This window comes from Pseudochaenichthys georgianus, chromosome 22 (genome assembly GCF_902827115.2).
Source record: "Pseudochaenichthys georgianus chromosome 22, fPseGeo1.2, whole genome shotgun sequence".
NCBI classification, from domain to species: domain Eukaryota; kingdom Metazoa; phylum Chordata; class Actinopteri; order Perciformes; family Channichthyidae; genus Pseudochaenichthys; species Pseudochaenichthys georgianus.
Window position 1 is genome coordinate 12,600,267 of NC_047524.1, and position 19,437 is coordinate 12,619,703.

General features: G+C 40.7%; 1 protein-coding gene across 1 annotated transcript; it reads left to right on the forward strand.

Moving 5' to 3' along the window:
- Positions 1-78: 78 nt before the first annotated feature.
- Positions 79-18,777, forward strand: wdr25 (WD repeat domain 25). The gene is made up of 7 exons (XM_034111677.1): positions 79-166; positions 736-1,484; positions 5,774-5,921; positions 12,185-12,315; positions 14,241-14,411; positions 16,775-16,915; positions 18,223-18,777. The coding sequence occupies exons 2-7, from the start codon at positions 753-755 to the stop codon at positions 18,442-18,444; spliced, it is 1,545 nt and encodes a 514-aa protein (XP_033967568.1). The 5' UTR covers positions 79-166; positions 736-752; the 3' UTR covers positions 18,445-18,777.
- The last annotated feature ends 660 nt before the right edge of the window (positions 18,778-19,437 follow it).

Consider the following 19,437-nt stretch of genomic DNA (forward strand, 5'->3'; position numbering starts at 1 on the left):
ATAAAAGCATACAAACGTGCGCGTAGTGTTACACGAGTGGACAAATCGAGATATTTGTTTTAATCTGAAACTGCATAATCTCTACTGATTTTGCGGGATGTTGAACCTGATGTATGACTGATTTAACGCTCAGAAGTCGGATATTACTTGTTCAACCAAGTTTCAGGTACGACAATTTAATGCAGATGAATCGGGTAGCGTTAGCTCTACTTTGTAAGCTTTATTAGACTTTTAGTCATAAATGCAAACGTCCAACATTAGCTAATTTTGCTCCATGGCATTCAACCATAGACTGTATATAAATCAACACATAATCTAACTTTAGAATGTAACAATTGCGTTTTCGTAATATCAACGTAATACGACGGCGTCCTGTCTTTAATGTACCTTGTGTTTCTTAACTAACGTAAGGAATTATATATAGGTGATTTGTTCTATCCAAGGTTTCTGAATTTAGCTAGCATTACTAAGTGTTGGCTTTGTGTTGACTGATGGAAGGACCTCAAACATGTGACGAAAGCTAAACTAAAGGCTAAAATGCACAAATTGAAATGATGGACCTCCCTAAAAGGATCTGGATCTGGATCAGGGTTGCTGTTGTTTACATATGGCTGTAACACATCTAAAAGTAACAGGGGAGCAATACAAGCAACCACTAGATGTCACCCTTGGGCCTCCAATGGATTGACATCTCATCTGTTTTCCCTTTTTCCCCTCTGGGTTATTTTCACACAGGTTGTCCTCATGTGAACATGTCATCATTAGTGGCCTACGAGGATTCAGAGTCTGAAGATGATGATCATGATCGAACAGAGGAGGGATTCACAGCTTCTCTCCAAACTGGATCTTTTAAACAAAACCAAGATGTCAAGATGTGTCATTCCCCAAAGATAACACCGTGCCCTCACAGTTTCACACTTGACCCTGACAGTTCAGTGTTGGACTATCATGAAAATGCCTCGGAAAGAAGCATGTCTTCCCTACACCCACATTCACAACCTCAGAGTTGGGATGGAAAATATTGCAGTGACAGGACGGCACCAGAACAACATTTTAGAGATACTGCTGCTCCTCTGAGTTTACCTGTGTCTCCGAGAATTATCTCACCAATGCAGACTCTTCCTCATATGCCACAAAGTTTTAGCGATGGGTTGAACTCAGCAAAAAGACATCACACTGTCCAGCCTGGTGTGAGACCGTACATCCCCAAGAGACAGAGACTGGGCCCCTCGGTGGAGATAACGGACCAAAAACACCCAGGAGTACAAGCCTCAGGGAATCAGACCAGGGAAAGCCAAATTCTTTCAGAAGTGTCGCCCAGAGTAAAGCCGTATCTCGCCCACAAGGCTGGTGCTGCAGGGGTACCGCGTAGGCTCCTGATGAGGCTGGGGGGCCACCAGGGGCCCGTCAACACAGTGCAGTGGTGTCCTGTGCCTCAGCTCAGCCATCTGCTGTTGTCTGCCTCCATGGACAAGACTTTCAAGGTAATGTGCTAAAATAAAACTCATTGAATTCAGATCAGAGGATCATTGATACTTAGCCCTTGAACCTATAGTATGACGATGATGGGAAGGGATTCAATGCTTCTGTCGTGCTATAATGTAGGCTTTGTATTCAACCCTAATTGTAGGGCTAAGCAATATATTGATATCGTATGGATTTATTCCTAGATTTTGATATCGTAATATTGCATGCGTCTTATCTTCTTAATTTACCACTCTGTTGTTTGTTTATCACTTTTTTCACAATATTGATGCTTATCTATCAACAATCTAACTTGATAACTATGTGGTGATAGCACCAATGTCAACCCTACAATATCATTGTAATATTGAGGTATTTGGTCTATCTTGTAATTCAAGATTGAATCATACGATAGTCCTTCTAGCTCAGGTTGACGACTCCATACACAGTGATAGGGAACCCTTGTCTTTCCAGTGTTATTTCTTTATAACACAAAAACCCATTTATCAGTATACTTTCAGGAAGGTGCCAAGTTCACAGAGGAGGTCTAAGGAGATACTCACTTACCTGACATGCAGTGTAATTGGCACAGAGATATCAGTCCTTCTGCTTCAATTTATAAATGTACCACAAACCACTGTCTTCAGAATCATATCTGTCACTGTCAGCTAAATGTATGTCAGGACCCCTGGGGCTTCCTATCTCTCTCTCTCTCTTTCCCTTTTTCCAATTCCCTCTCCTCTTCCTCCTTTTCATTCACACCATGAAAACAATCCTTCATTTCCCTACTGTAAAGGTCAAATCATGCAGGTGCTTGCCAGCCAGATAAATATTTCTATCCCAGCACTAAACTACAAACCCCACCTATATCCTGAGAGGACTCTGAATAATTAATGATTTGAATATGCATGTGATCATTTGCATAATCATACAAGTGCAGCAGTATGGAGTCCACCTCTTCTATTTCTCCTGGAAAGAAGGTTTGGAGCAGATGGTGGGGATGGGAAGGTAAGGGGAGGATAAGACTTGTGTGTTTGTATGCAAGGATGTCTCTTTTCCTCTATCTCAGACAACCAGCTGTTTTCTGTGACACCATTAGATAGAGAGCATATGAAATACTATCATTTATCCGTGGGTCATTTTGCTCGATTTCAGTGGAGGATTTTCAACAGGTCTCTTTTTTTCTCCAAATGTTTGTCCCGACTTCAGAGAGGACACACAGTCATTTACAGTAACTGGTAGTGCATACTTCAACTGGAAGCAATAATGATTCCGTATTGCAGGATTATGAGGTGAAAAATAAATGATGTATGATGAAACAAGAAGAAACATACAATAATTCATTGATTTAAGAAGATGCTAAATGTAAAAATTGTAAAACTCTAAGAGATATTATTTTAAACACAATACAAATTATATTTAAGAAAGCAGATATTTCAATTGAAAACTCTCATTGTGTTTATTAATGAGTTTGGAGCAGAGAAAAGAAGGTGCTCCTCTTCACAGTCACAAGCAGTTGTCATTTCCCCACCATGTTATAATTGTAGATGTTTTTATGGCAACAGAAATCATTTGGCAGGTGTTCATTAAATGATATGCCTATACAAACTGCAATACAATAAACTGCATGTAACCATAGCAACAATACTTGAGTTTCACACTTAAATGTTTACTCTCATTAATAGCACCTTGCTTTGGTTTTAACTGATTACAAACGCATACTTATAAAGGTTTTTACGCATGTACATTGTCTCGGTAAAGGCACAGAATACAAATATGAATGTTAAAACGGGTCTTTAAAGATATTCATATACTGTTATGTAAGACAGAAGAAGAAACTCCTAACACAAATGTAAATTTAGAAGAAGGAGTTGTTCCTTGAAAAAAAATCGGAGTGATGTATCAATTGTTAGAAAAGTTGGACAGAGGCAGCATAGTATCCTGCTGGAAAAGGTGCATTACCCATAACTGCAATTTCCTTTGACATCTATTGCATGTCATTGTAACTTTTGAAAGTGCTACAGTAAGAGTACAATAACACTGTTTAGAAAATGACATACGTGGCATACGTGGCATTGTTCATCTTCTTGTATTGAGGCAGCTTGTCATACACTTCTTACTTATTGACATACTGCCCGCTCTATTGATTATGTCTTCAGTACTGACTGATTCTTTACCTCTCTCTTTGGCTGAAGACAGAGTCTCTCCTTTAGTCTTCCCCCATCCTGTGTATCAGTTCCTTAGAAGAAGATTGAACTTATTGTCATTACGTAGTACAGGTACTATGTAACAAAACGGTTTCTCTGCATTTGACCCATCCTAGTGTTAGGAGCAGTGTGCTGCCATTATGTACGGCGCCCGGGGAGCAGTGCAGGGAACGGTGCCTTGCTCAGGGACACCTCGGTAGCACTTGGTCTTTCCGGAACTGGTGACCTTCCAGTTGCCAAGCCAAGTCCCTATGGACTTCGCCACCACCTTCCGAGACACTATCATTACTCCAGCCAGTTGGCAGCCGTTGTCACCATGGCTACGGCAGGTGTAAAGCAGCAGTTTTTAAGTTGATAACAGGAATACCAATTTAGTTTTAATAACACAGAGTCATTTACCAGGATCCGCTCTGCGTGTCTGTTAAGTGGCCGGGTAAATTAAAGTGGATTCAAATGAATGAGTGCTTATTTACAACCCGTGCCCACATTGTATGGGATTGTTGCAATTGTGTGTGCATTGTATGGTGCATTTTTGGAGAAATCATTAATGCCGTCACTCACTGGAGTCCGGGCTTAAGCAACATGCAGATTTGTTCTAAATAAGTATGTTTAGTTGAACATTTTGAAGCTTTTGTGACTGAAGATGCTATCATCAGTTGTTGTTTAACCGATTTCCTGTTATCTTGAGATGGAAGTGTTTCCCTAAACCTAGGATCATATAAAAGAAGTGGCCTCCTGTGTGGACAATGAACGGAAATATTCCTAATAGAGCCGTCACTCCAGTATTAAGCTTCTTGCTATTAGAAGTGTTACTCTCTGTCTCTCTGTCACTTTTTTCCCGCCCTGAAGGCATCGCTGCCATTCTGTTTGTCAAACAGCTGCCTGCTGGATGGATATGTCAGCCTCCCCCATCTCGTTACCCCCCATCTGTCCCAGTACAGAACTTCTGTGTTTTTTTACTTTATTATGCTTTATGGAGAATTCAGCGTTAATAATGAAACACAGGGAGAGGCTGCTGGGCCCCACAGATCTTTAAAGTCCCTCTGTGGCCCTGGCAATGCTGGGGAAGCAAAACATACTTCATCATTAGTGTCATATAGCTCAGTGGGCACGCGACCGGACCACTGAGGAGCTTTTGTCCGTTGACATATGTGACATAAAATCTATATCTCTCTATATTTAATCTGTACATCTGATAGAAAAGCATGTCATTGCAATAGTGACCAGCATCACAAGTGATCTTTTTGAAGTACAGTGCAACAACACCACAACAAGGACTGTCACAATCAACAACCTGGTAGATTAAACCCTTATTCATAAATCACTGTCTGCTTTTCAAGGACTATTGCTATTTATTTACATCCTATTACATTTCCAACCCTTGTTAGTTGGCAGTCCCAACTAACACATGGCAGCTGGGGGCTTTTCTCTTGTGCTCTCACTATAATCAGAGAAACCTCTAATACAAACCATTACAGCCTTTACACTCTGCAGGGAATTGATTTACTGGCACTCTCAAAGGTCATTACTTTGATTCATTCATTAGTAAGGTTGTCCTTGCTTTTAAATCCAGCAAATAAGCCTGATTTGTTTATATATTTTACCAATTTATCCAGCCACACTTTACCGATCCAATCCATTTTGTGTCATTACAATAGAATTAAGGGCAGGAATGAAACGATTATATCCCTTTCACTTTCAATGCATCGTCTGCAAAGGCATGGCAGAGAGATGTCAGTTTGTTTTTCTTCGGTGTGGGTGCTGCCAAAGAAAAGCGAGACTATTTGACTGTCAGTGCTTTGAAGCGTCGTCGAAAGCATGCGGATTCCTCCTCCCGTTTGTTTGAAGAAAAGCTGTGTGTGTCAGTTCAAACGTTTAGCCTGTTAGCACACCTACATTACCCTTTTCAAGCAAACTTAGGCTGAGCACAAATGACTGGATTTGACCATTTTGTTAAACTCTTCAATCACTTCCCGCCAATTGAAGTTGTTCTATATGCACTTTGTTTTTCAAGCTGAACACTCTCCCCTCCAGCGACCGTGTTTCTGCAGTCTCGGTGTGTTTGTGGCTTTGGCTTGATGCGATGTGCTCATATCTGGCAGGTGTGGGACGGCGCGGAGAGCGGGCGATGCCTGAGGGTCTACACCTGCCATTCGGGAGCCGTGCGGGATGCCTGTTGGACCCCCTGCGGACGACGCCTCCTCACCGGATCCTTTGACAACACGGCTGTGATCACAGACGTTGAGACAGGTGAGAAGCAACAGCTTTCTCCAGGCTCTGATGAACACAATGTCGCATAACAACGATTTTGCATTTGACTACAGGCCAGGAAAGTGCAATAACTTTGGTGAAGCTTTTTGTGTTTTCTTAAAAACTGAAGAAGTCAGAGCCAGTCAGCTTTACATTTATTTAATTTAAATGTAGTTTGAGCTGCTTTTTGGATTCAAATGTCTCTAAACGTATTGCTCGAATTGTAGGAAAACTACTTCTTGGCCATTGTACCTCTTGCTAATTTTTATTTTTTTTGTTCTAGTCCAAATTTAAGGTTAGTAAATGATTCCATTGCAAAGACTCCTCCAAGTAACTCAAGGATTGCTGCCTTCTGGTATTTGAGAATGTATTCTGGAAAACCTGCCGTGAAGCTGTAGTCTCATTTAGAGAGGAGGAATGAAGTTGTTGAATTGAAACTGTAACATTGAAACTTATGTCTGCACCTTCCTAAAATGAGGCATCGCTCTTGCTTTATTCTCCCTCTCTTCATATCACACACAAACCTACATATACAAAGACATTGATCATTATTACTTTCTGTACATTTCCAATATTTGTATTAACCTTTAACAAAATTAACCTTGAACTAAATCTGCTGGCTCATTGGATTTCCTACGTCTTATTTCTTTGGTGACCATACATACCATTCAAGGTGACATTTACAACTGATCAATCATTTGGTAACAAATCATGAATTTCCACACAGCTGAAATAAAACCCCCCATTTGTCCCATCGTCCTTTCCCCGACATTTAAATGGCTGTGGTATCATAGACTCGGAGGGGCTTAACACAATGAGCCAACATACGATCCTCGTAGTTTTAAAGCCCCTGTAGCATCTACAGCTCTAGGGTCAACACATTGCTATGATGCCTTGCTGCCGTTTGCACTTCCCCTCGCAGCATGTCTGTCAATACTGTCAATAGAGCCGAGGGATAATAGCGTGGCCAGCCCAGTAAACACACAGGCAGCTCCAGGAAGGGGATCAATAATGGATACATCACCGCAGGAGCAGCAACCATGACCTTACGCTGTAACGTCACAAACAACCACCATAAATAGAACATTGGTCTTACACCGCTGCCTTGCTCAGCACCGTGGGATGTCCTAGTGAGGTCAAACGTACAACTTTGAAGTGATGTCAGACATCCAAAGAGCCGTCGCCCAACAATCCTGCACCACTTTTTCTTTTTTTCCGTTTGGCCATAGTCAAGGAATTGGTTATCGTCACTGTTTACTATTGTATGTAGAAACGTAATGACCTCCTCCAACCTGAATCAGTAAAAAGATGAAAGACCCTCAAGTGAAAAAAAAGGGCTAAACTGTCCTCACATTTATGGCCAAAACTTCAACTTTGAACTTGTTGAGGTTAAACATATTGTTTTATTTGTATGTAGTTCTTAGTTTGTATTATTCTACTTTATTTATGGACATTTTCCAGATGAGTTATAATTACATTTAAATGAAATGAAAGTAAGATGAAAAAGAGAGGGAATATGGTTAGGATTAATGATAGGGCTGCACTAGCAGACGGGAATTTGTTTCCAAATTAAAAAAGAAAGGGACCTTTACAGAATCTTCCGGAAGAGGATGGTGGATTAAGTTGTACACATTTGAGGTGTCATCACGTCCTCCACACATTGTTTATAGGGCCTTCTTCAAGCTAAACATAATCAGTTTTCTCGGCAATAATGTGGAAAATCTCATTTTTTATGATATTTTCTAATCCTTTTTATTTTCTTATGATTTATTTGTTTACAAAATTCAACAAACCAAATTCCTTTTTGAAGGTGAGGCTTAAGAAGTGTGCTGGTTCTGCACAGCAATTCTTTTGGCATCACAAGATGAAGAAAATGTAATTAAGTTGCATATTAACATGGGAGTTGGGAATTCCTGCCTAGTTTCTGCTCAATTGTAGTGCATTTTATTATGTGCTCGTAACAACCTCGGCACTGACACTTTGGAACCAATTATTTTTCGAGCAGTGAAAATAGCATAGAGGCCAAGCTGCATCATTTCAAATGACTGTGGTTCTTAACACGACATTGTTTGCTCCCATCTTTGCAGGAGATCATGCAAATGGCACACTCGTAGGGCTATAAAAAGGTCCTGGCACCATTACAGATTCATATTTTTAAAAAAAAATAACACTAATTCTACAAGTAGTGAGTGGACGCTGAGGAAGCCGAGTGTTTGCCACATCAGACTGTAATCAGGGTGAATGTGATCTTTAGCTCTTCACAGTAATGCTGAGTACTTTACTAACAAGGAAGACAGCTGGGCCTATTCTGTTCAATTGAGCTCTCTTCGTCTGCAGGCTCTTTAATGAGGGGGTTTTATAAGACACCTGACCCGTATTTTACAACAGACTCCAAATGCTGCTCCAATTGGTATTTATAAGAGACATATAAAAGAAGTCTAAGCATTCAGAATGGTGTGTGGGCCCATTTTCTCTGGCTGTCTTTGCAGTTGTTCCTGTGTCCAATTGAATTTGTAGAATCTTTATATCCACTCCCAGCAGGCCACAGGCATGCTGTCACAGCTGAATAGCAAAAGAGGCGGGAGAGGAGGATATAAAGAGGGAGCGCAGGTTAGGAGGCATAATGCGGAATGAGAAAGAGAGGGCAGTGGAAGAATGCGAGAGAAAGAAATCAGAAAAGGCAGAATACATTCAGAAAAGCAGGAGTTGGGGAGTGGAATCAAATGCATTTCTTCTGGAGGGCATTAGTCTGAGGTGGCAGCTGTTGTCCAGAGCTTCCTCGGCTGTCCTTGGAAAAGCTGATTGGCAGAGGGCGGTGTGGGAAAATATGCTCATCTCCCCTCAGGCTGCCACAGGTTGAAATGTCAGTTAGTTCATGTGTATGCACAACTTGAGTTGTCTGTGCTGATGCCTTCAGGCACTGGCAGAGAGGAGAGTGTCCTTGCTTTCAAAAAAATGAAACAAATATACATGAAGATTTTGCCAGTGCTGGAGTGAGCGAGTGAGATGCCCTTCCAGCTCCCCTTGGTTTAGCAGAATCATATTTCGATGAGCAGAAGCGTTCATTAATAGTTTATCTGTGAGATGGAGTTTCACATCATTGCAATGCGTTAGTTGAGAATGAGATAAAAAGTACTTGTGCCCGAGGAGCAAGGGCAACATAATAAGTCACAATGGGGTTTGACACTTTGGGTCATCCCACAGAAAATAGTTTGATACAAAATGTCAGTATACCTCCAAGCCAATCCTATAACTGATGACTAAATCCTGTCCAGACTATAAATCTGTCCTGATATTTAGACGTTGGACAGCATTTTGGCTGCAGCTACTTCAGGTACATCTTTTGTTTTTATAAATAAAAACATATTTTAGTCTTACACATTTACACAGCAGGAACTTAACAATAAAGATATATAAAGACATACTTTTGATTTCAGAAATAAATAGATTGTAATGTTTCTAACAGTGGCTCCAGGCTATTTTCTTTGTAACATTTTATATTTATTATAAGAAAACATTATCCTTTATATAATGATAACCTAGATAATGGCAATCGTGAGACTGGTCCAATATAAAGTTTACATATTATTGTTATCATTTTGGAGTTTTTCTGTATTTCATTTTGTTTACAATTTCATATTATGTTCTTGATGCCTCCTTCGCACATTCAAGAGGTAACTCGTACACTGAGGCGGTATTCGCTCGGGAACTTTAAGCAGTGCTCCTCAGGAGACAATGCATGCAGCAGCACACTCAGAAGCATTTACTCCAAATGCCACCGGCAAGCATATGTGCATTTTGACCTACTTTAAAGTTACCGTAGTAACCTGCTCGGACTATCTACTTGATTGTTATTCACTGTGGTGACTGTCTCATTTATAACCTGCTCAGATGCACATGTTGTAAACATAGAAACATTGGTCTATTTTTAAATATATAGAATATGCTAATGTGATTATGTCATTTCAAAGCATCTGACATCAAGTGGCGTGCGTTTCTTGAAGTCAATCTTTTTTTTGGAGTAGCTTGACACTTGAATACATTTTAATACTCAAGGGTACTTTCTTCCTGTTCCCTTCAGACAATTAAGGTCTTCTGCCCTTGAAGTGAATATCTTAAATATTAAGTATAATTTGCCACCCTCGTGTCATCAGCAACCCTCCTCACATGAGCGATAAGTGCTGCTCACTTGTGCTTTCACAAAAATCCATTATGCAGACGTTGTTCTCTCCTTTTAAGCTTGGTTATCAATGTGAGCGTGCTAATTAAACACATGACCAGTAAAGCATATATAAGCTTTCATTTCCAACAACTCCTAAATGTAGCTGGAGGTCACTGTACATATTTGAAACCAGTTACACATATGGCTTGTTTACCAAAACATGTATTTGGACTGTCAAAACCCAGCAATGTTTTTCTAACCTTTGTGTATGTAGCGGTGGCAGCACCCCGCTTTGGTGGAGCCGTTAATGAGGCATAATATCCATTTCATGCTAGCTTCCCACTGCTCACTGGCTCCAATCGTTCCTAATGTCCCCTGCTCTGTAGTTATCCGCTGTGTGTGTCACTCCACAGCATGATCACAGATCTTTTTAGGACTAAAGTAAACTATCATGAGTGGAGGGACAGATCACTGCAGACTTTCCTTATCTCCCCCCTAAAGCAAACTAATTAATCTTGCTTAATTAAAAACATGACGATGCCCCATTTATTATAAGAACAGTGTTGATTTGTCATCGCCTTACCAAACATCATTTTTAAATCTCAATGAAAGATCTCTGTGGTTGAGCCAATTAAACAGGAAGTCTGAACCTGACAAAATTGCCTTTTTAAAACTTTGGATCAATGCAGTCGAATTTAAAAGCGAGCTAGTCTGCCATTAAGTGAAAAAAGGTCAATGTTTGCAGCAGTTTACGAGCTGTGACTCATTGCCCCTTCTACAAAGAACTTCCTAGGACTAGTGTGTAATGAAGTGCGTTTTTGTTGTGGGGCTAAGGCTGTTTGGATGGGGTTTTGTTGTTGAATTAATGAGGAGCCGGTGAACCCTGAGCTGTTCCACTTTGCATAGCCTTTGACAGAGCAGCTAGCTTATACTGTAGTCTGCTTAAGTTCCTTGTGTAGTTGTTTTTTTAACGTTTTCCCAGGAAATGTATTTTTGGTCGCACCCTGACAGGCCTAATTATATTTAATCCCCTCAGTGTTTTTGTTTTGTTTCTAAATATGACATTTTTAAACTGATATTAGATAAAGCCGCCTCCAGCCAAAACAGTGTTTCATAATTCTCTTCTGAACGTCTTTGTTAGTTTAGATTATATTTAAGCTTTTTAGATACTAACCTGCACACCAAAGCTGTGCAATTGAGACAGGCAATTGATTTGTTAAACTGCTCTGGGGCATCCGATGATAACTTAATAGTTGTATGTTATCAAAACACACTTTGTGTAATTTAGCCTGTTGAGCTCTGCTGGCCTTAAAATGACCACAGAAAACGTTTTGCCATTTAATGTAACATTAATTATTCCTGAATTTCAGAAGGTACACTGAGTTGGGAACACTTTTCTCTTTGGCAGCAACTTACATCCAGATTTACTGTATCTTTTATCAGTGAGCTTGTTTTCCAATCACTCTGTTTATAAGCAAAGGCGCCGGCACCATTGAATTACACACACTGTTTACTGCACAGAATCTAATGGGAACCGTGCTCAATTAATACACCAAAGAGAAGTTTCAGGAGGATTTGCATCTCAAATGAAATGTAATTTAAATGATTTTCTTATTTGGTTTAGTCTTGTCATTTCACAACAAAGAAATACATAGAAGCATCACCTTTCTAGCATTACATATCAAAGCAGTGCTTCCATTCAACATAAAATACGTTATATTCAAGACTTAAATTGTAGAAATGTCAAAATAGCCTTGTTTCATGGATCTCAAACATATCTTTAATGCTATATTTTAGGATGTACGTTTGTGAGAGCCATGTTGCAAATGTGAGCTTTATTCCCGTTTCCTTCATGTTTTGTTTTGACAGTATGTAAACCCAGTGAGCTGGAGCGACAACAAATGATGGATTTGTTTTCTCTCTACCTTTTCTCTCTCTCTCTCTCTCTCTCTCTCTCTCTCTCTCTCTCTCTCTCTCTCTCTCTCTCTCTCTCTCTCTCTCTCTCTCTCTCTCTCTCTCTCTCTCTCTCTCTCTCTCTCTCTCTCTCTCTCTCTCTCTCTCTCTCTCTCTCTCTCTCTCTCTCATGTCTTCCTGTCTGTAGGGCAGCAGCTGGTGAAATTGGACAACCAGTTCAAAGTGATGTGCGCCGTCCTGCATCCCAGCGACCCCCACGTGTTCCTGTGCGGTGGTTACAGTTCAATGGTGAAGGCCTGGGACTCCCGCAGCTGCAAGGTCAAACTTATTAACCTCCCTATCGTAGAATTATCATTTTTATTGACTTCGCCTCACATACGTTTTTTTTTAACTTATAAATCTGAGGCAGGTCGGCTTTGAACATTCGCTCCCTCCTACACACTCAGTTACACACCACTACAAACAGGGTGTCTATTTGGCCGCGCACCCATGATGCACTTCACTCAAAGGGCAGTAAAGCCGTATGCATCGAAGCAGCACCGCAGGTTCTCACACTAATTGTTCAGAGCACATTTTTATTTCATTTACGACTCATAAATTGTTCCCATGAAGCTGCAGCCTTGCTTTTCTATTACGCTTAATGGACTGTTTTATATGATAATACTATTCACCTCCTCACAATCTGAACGCTCACATGTCTTTTTTCCCTACGGCTGAATCGTTTCCCTGCAGGGTTTTTTAATTAAATAGAGCAGGGATTGCTTCAGCTGGTGTGTTGATGTGAGCGTAGACCGGTCTTGTTAATGCTGTAGATCCGGGGCTGCCTGTCAGTCTTAGTCCTGGGCTGCGTTATCCCTTCTTTGGGCTGAAATTACCCAACTAGATAAAAGGTCCAATTCTCACAGGCACAACATTAAACTATTAGGCTGAAGTCCTCCAATGGGACTGCTGAGGTCGAGCCGGCTGCCTCAAACTGCTCTACTGTTGTTTGTTAAACCTCACTGATTAAAATGTGGTTCATGTTACAAAGCAAAGGAGAACAGTTTAAGTTGTAGTTAAGGGATAGATAGATAGATAGATAGATAGATAGATAGATAGATAGATAGATTGGGAGGGATGAAAGCCTCTTTAATGGTCACACATGCAGAGCCCACAGCACACACAGTGAAATGTGTTCTCTGCATTTAACCCATCCTAGTAGAGGCAGCTATTCTACAGTTGAATGTTACATTGTGCCTTATAGTGTAGCACCTCTGAAGATAAGTCATCTGATTTGTAAAAAAGAAAGCTGTGGCCTTCACACAGATCAATTTGTGTCCCTCCACATTGAGACAAAGACTAATGTCATTTCAGCATTTTTCACTGAGATCAACTGAAAATGGTTGAGTGAGTTTATTCAAGTTGACCTGAAAGGGCCGCTTTAACACTTGATTTTGATGCTTTTTTGTTAGGGTTAGTAAATATGAAATATAAATGCTTTTATGACGGCCCGATGGTGGCTTCACTCCCTGTGTTTATACTATAACCTCAGTGCAACACTGTGATGAACTTACATGCTGGTGTGTGTGCATAAGAACAAGGTAATTGTGCAAGTGTTTTTAGGCAAACACAGCTTACAACTCTAATGGGGCGAAGCCTGCGAGCTAGTTCAGTCAACTCGAGCACTTATGCTGCATTTATACATAACGCCCCTTGCCACTCTACAACCAACCAATCAGAGTCTCCGTAATATGCCGCTCTATTTAACCTGCCAGATCTCTCTCCATGCTGCTATTGCTGCAGCTACCTCTACGTCGCTGCTGCTTGCTGCCCCACCACCACCCCAGCTTCCCCAGTAGGCTCGGGGGTTAGTTATTTAATCATCACTCATTGTGCTATGTATATCTATGGAGTGATGATGCCCGAGCCTAGACGCCAAACTCAACTATATGCTGCTTCTAATAAACATGTTAAAGGAACACGTGAGTTGTCTGACTGAACTGAAGTAATTATCTTGTCATCCCGCCTTAAACGCAGAGGTCCAGATGTTTCCCTCCTTCCTGTTCCTGAGAGCCATTAACATTGTGTATTAAAGCAAGAAGTATACTGTGCTAAAACAGCCTCGTGGGTGGCTCAATTCTAACTAAATTAAAATGTCGTTTAAATAACTACTTAAGTTTGAGAAGTGTCAAACAGAGACACTTCCCGCTATATCATATATGGAATGTTTTACTATGAGGTTTAATATTTATGTGTGTTTCCAGGTGGAGAAAGTGTACAAAGCCGGGGTCCAGCAGACCTTGGACATCCTGTTTCTGAGAGGTGGTGTGGACTTCATATCGAGCTCTGACTGTGTGAGCAGAGACTCGGCCGACCGCACGCTCATCGCCTGGGACTACCAGACCACCGCCAGGCTCTCCAACCAGATCTACCAGGTCAGGAAGTCTCTATGTGGAAGAGGAACATGTTTACACTCCATGTTGATATTCTGCCTACATACAGTAGTGTATAGAGTATCTGTAGCATTTCAACAGCTTGTTGGTTAAGATTCAACAATTGAGGTTTTTTTGTTTGTTTTGATTTGTCAGTAGATATTCAATATGTTAGACATAGAGTAAATGTGAGAATTTATGAACATACTTGTTAGGGAATAATTTGCTTGGTATTCAACCTTCGACCCAGTTCATCGTGTTCTCTCTTTACTGTCTCCTTTCCCATGGCATAGGTCTACGGCCTTGGGTATTGCTGCTATCTCTCTTAAGGAGGAGCAGCTTGGGCGCATTGTTGTTGCCAGTCTATGACAGAGCACAAGCCGCCATGAGGTAGTTTACTGTTCAGGGACGAAGGTTCCCTAGCGCACATTCTTTTCTATGGACGAGAGCTCTAGTTAGATTCAGGGTCCATAATTGTTTGGTCTCACTGATGAAGAATGTTGATTATTACACTCCGAACTAGTTAAAACATCGAGCTGCAGAAAGAGTTCTTCAGAATTGGTTTGGCAACCGCTGTGTCAACTCGTGACACACCACCTGTCTTGTCAATTCTCCGGCCGTAACTCCAAATACACCGTCAGTGTTTGCCACCAAAGCTCCAGCTCTCCTCGTGCCTCTCTGAGTCCTGACTCTCCATTGCTACAGAAGTTTCCCCCACAATACCTACATATAATTATGTGTTTATATGAACTGATCACACAACCCTTGCTACATAAATGATCATAGGTTGTTCTGATTATATGTATGTTCATGAATTGTCATAAAAACTCCAGACATAATCTTTTCAACATATACTGTACAGGCAAAGCAAAACAGTATAATTGTTAAATGTTAGCTAATAAGCTGTTGTAATTTTACAAACTATTTGTGGAGAAACTTTCCAAATACAATTCCAAAATAAAGTGTTAAGAGAAAAAAGGGTTCCTGTTCTGATTGGCACATGATTTCAAAAGTCATCAGCTAAAAAGGCTAAGAAGCAGCTTGAATTTAACAGCCTCAGTATATTTCACAGTTAAGGTGCATTTCTGAATAGTTTGAACTCCCTGACAAGTTTGTGATGAGGCATGTGGAGCTGGCATATTTTGACATTTACATAGTGCTGAAGGAAGTGTGTGTTCTACTGAATAAACCTGTGTGTGTGTGTGTGTGTGTGTGTGTGTGTGTGTGTGTGTGTGTGTGTGTGTGTGTGTGTGTGTGTGTGTGTGTGTGTGTGTGTGTGTGTGTGTGTGTGTGTGTGTGTGTGTGTGTGTGTGTGTGTGTGTGTGTGTGTGTGTGTGTGTGTGTGTGTGTGTGTGTGTGTGTGTGTGTGTGTCCTTGAACTCAGTGTTTCTGCAGTTGAATTGAACATTTATTGTATAGTAGAGGAAGTCGGCAGAAGTTATTTATGTAAATTATAATTTGGCTTCACAATTACCCTGTTGGTCCTTTAAGACAATAATGTCAGTTGAACTTTTAATAAGTACAGTATAAACAACTGCAGGGGACATACACACAAACCAGCACATTGTATTTTAAGTCTTGTTCTCCAGATACTGAATAAAGATCACAGGCATCTGTCTGCACTTCACTGATCTGTTGTTGGCAGGATTTTGGAAGAATCGGCAATGTTTTAAAGATGTATTTTCTTTAGTTGTCTGGTTGTCTTTCTGTGATGCTTTAAGCTGTCAGTGTGAAAACGACATGTCATACCAAAGCAGGGAGAACAAAAAGGTACAGAGAAAAGTGATGTGTCTGCACAATGTGGATTGAAAAACACTTCTGATTAGAAAAAGGCCTTAAGAGATCTTTTTAAGAACATGATGATGAAGTTCCTAGCTTTTTTGGAAGTAGAAAAACTGACTATAAAAGCATTCAGATAGTGTGTGTGTGTGTGTGTGTGTGTGTGTGTGTGTGTGTGTGTGTGTGTGTGTGTGTGTGTGTGTGTGTGCGTGTGTGTGTGTGTGTGTCCTTGAACTCAGTGTTTCTGCAGTTGAATTGAACATGTATTGTATAGTAGAGGAAGTCTCCAGGATTGTGTAAATTCTTCACACTGCTATTGAAACGTGGGTGGATATAGTAACAGTGTAATATACCATATTCATACAATCCAATACAAGCCATGGCCTCATATGACCTCAGTGGATGAATTGCAGCATTATACAGGGTATACACTAATTTGTCCTCCCACTCCTCTTCTGAATATAAAATGTTTTCATATAAGTTATAGTTGACATGCAGCTAACGTCATGGTTAGCAACAGCAACAAAAAGGTAAAATAATGAAATCATTCACTCTCTGTTTTTTCCCTGCATGCATTTGGCCTCCAGGAGCGATTCACGTGCCCGAGCCTGGCTCTCCACCCACTCGAGGAGTCCTTTGTTGCCCAGACTAACGGGGACTACATGGCGGCGTTCTCCTCCCAGCGGCCCTTCAGAATGAACAAGAGGCGGCGATTCGAAGGACACAAGGTCAGGAACGACTGTGGCCTCGGGGTGGGCCTCATCAATACAGAATGAACACGCACACTAACAACTTCAGCAGCTTCACACACGCACACCAAACTGTTCAAAGTCACTGAAACAAACCCATACACACACAGATGAAACGCCCATGGTAACCGACACAAAACAGTCGACATGCAGCGTAGATCCATACCCTGTTTCCTCCTCAGCCCCCCTCTCCTAAAACAAACACACTAAGTACAAAGCAATATTTCCACTGAGGCGGGCAAACAGAGCAGAATATGGCTGGCAAATATTACTGAGAGCACGTTGAGCTGCTTCCGTGGCGTCTGGTTTATTGATTCAAGACAAATCCAGAGATGGACAGAAAACAAATTGGTATCTCACATTCCAGGTTTTTTTTGTTGGTGGCCCTGAGGTGCAAAACACAACCTTTCAAACCGAAAGAAAATGGAACATTTCAGAAAACACAAAGTAATTTAATGTCTGAACCTTTTTCCCACTTTCTTTCTTATGTACTTTATTAGAGAGTCTTTTGTAGCATTTCTAAAAGAGTAAATGTGTAAGCAACCTGTCAGCGCATCACACAACCTTTATCGTTATTATAATACGTTACTAGAGCCTTAAGACTTTAGTGACATAAATACCTACAAATAAAGTAAAGTTTTTAGGTATAACTCAACTTGGCAATAGACAGCATTTTTCCTTTTTTGTGTCGTTATGAGGTATATTTCAATTGCATCATTTAATGGCTGCAGAATAATGACACCATCTGCGTTTATAATGGTTCCCTGCAAACTCGCTTTTAAAGAGGAGTCGATATATACGGCAGAGGAAGAGAATAGCACTTGTGCCTATAATAAAATATCTTAATAAATAAAACAAAATGTTTGGTCATTTATTTATATACTACAGCAAAACCCCATCTCTTCTTACCTATCTCAATAAAAGCCCAAGACGTATGGAATCATGTTTGTGCCATTAAGATCAAGCACAACGTATTCAGTATAAACAAAAAATAAGAGATTGAGAGAAAATAAAACTCAATGAAGCAGAAAAACTAAACAAAACCTGCCTTCTTATTAATAATACCTTATCTCATGGTCAGGGCCATTTTGAGTCATCCTACTCTTTAACTATTGTCATTGTTGGCTTTAAGCTGTGTATTGTAAGAACACATGCACGCTATTCTAACATTTAGGCTGCCCAAGTGTGTTAGAAACTGGATCCCGAACCTGGAATTACTCAGACGGTAAAATGCCTCTTTGAGGAAGTTTATTGCAGCGTGATTGACTCATATATTCTTGTTGCAGGTGGAGGGATATGCAGTGCAGTGTGAGTTTTCTCTGGATGGAAGTATCCTGGCCTCAGGAAGCTCCACTGGCTCCGCCCACTTCTACGATTACCACAACGCTCACATGCTGCACACTCTCCGCGCCCACAGCCAGCCCTGCCTGTGCGTTGCCCAGCATCCCGTTCTGCCGGCGACTGCAGCCACCTGCGACTGGGCCGGAGAGATCAAGGTCTGGCAGTAAAGACTGAGAATGAACAAGTAAATATGGACTAAAGTAGGCCAAGAGAAGACTAGCATCCGCGACTTTATCTCCTATAATCCCTTGGCATAAAATGATAAGATCTTGGAGTCAGCAGATCTACTGACGCTTTGAAAACGGTTTATTTGTTGTCTTACGATGCTCTGAAAACAATTCAAAACCACCCACATCTTTATTGTCATTGATTTGAACTGATCTTTTGTGTAAATGTTTTGTAAGCAATACGATTGTTTTGCATCTTTGGCATTTTGTTTGCATTGATTCAACTGAAAATCTGGGATAGACACTGCTTGAGATAAAAGAAAGTTACTTGCGTGAGAGATATGTCTGCAGTGGTAGGCGGTGTTAAAGCAGTCTGGGCGAAACACACACACACACACACACACACACACACACACACACACACACACACACACACACACACACACACACACACACACACACACACACACACACACACTCACTATCTGAATGCTTTTATAATCAGTTTTTCTACTTCCAAAAAAGCTAGGAACTTCATCATCATGTTCTTAAAAAGATCTCTTAAGGCCTTTTTCTAATCAGAAGTGTTTTTCAATCCACATTGTGCAGACACATCACTTTTCTCTGTACCTTTTTGTTCTCCCTGCTTTGGTATGACATGTCGTTTTCACACTGACGGCTTAAAGCATCACAGAAAGACAACCAGACAACTAAAGAAAATACATCTTTAAAACATTGCCGGTTCTTCCAAAATCCTGCCAACAACAGATCAGTGAAGTGCAGACAGATGCCTGTGATCTTTATTCAGTATCTGGAGAACAAGCCTTAAAATACAATGTGCTGGTTTGTGTGTATTTCCCCTGCAGTTGTTTATACTGTACTTATTAAAAGTTCAACTGACATTATTGTCTTAAAGGACCAACAGGGAAATTGTGAAGCCAAATTATAATTTACATAAATAGCTTCTGCCTTTTGCAGTACTGCGGTCCTTCT

Bases quoted from the DNA above. Each gene is read 5' to 3' on its own strand.
- wdr25 (XM_034111677.1), top strand. From the start codon at position 753: ATGTCATCATTAGTGGCCTACGAGGATTCAGAGTCTGAAGATGATGAT. The intron at 14,412-16,774 runs GTCAGGAAGTCT...TTTGGCCTCCAG, and splicing joins TCTCCAACCAGATCTACCAG to GAGCGATTCACGTGCCCGAG. The intron at 16,916-18,222 runs GTCAGGAACGAC...TTCTTGTTGCAG, and splicing joins GGCGATTCGAAGGACACAAG to GTGGAGGGATATGCAGTGCA.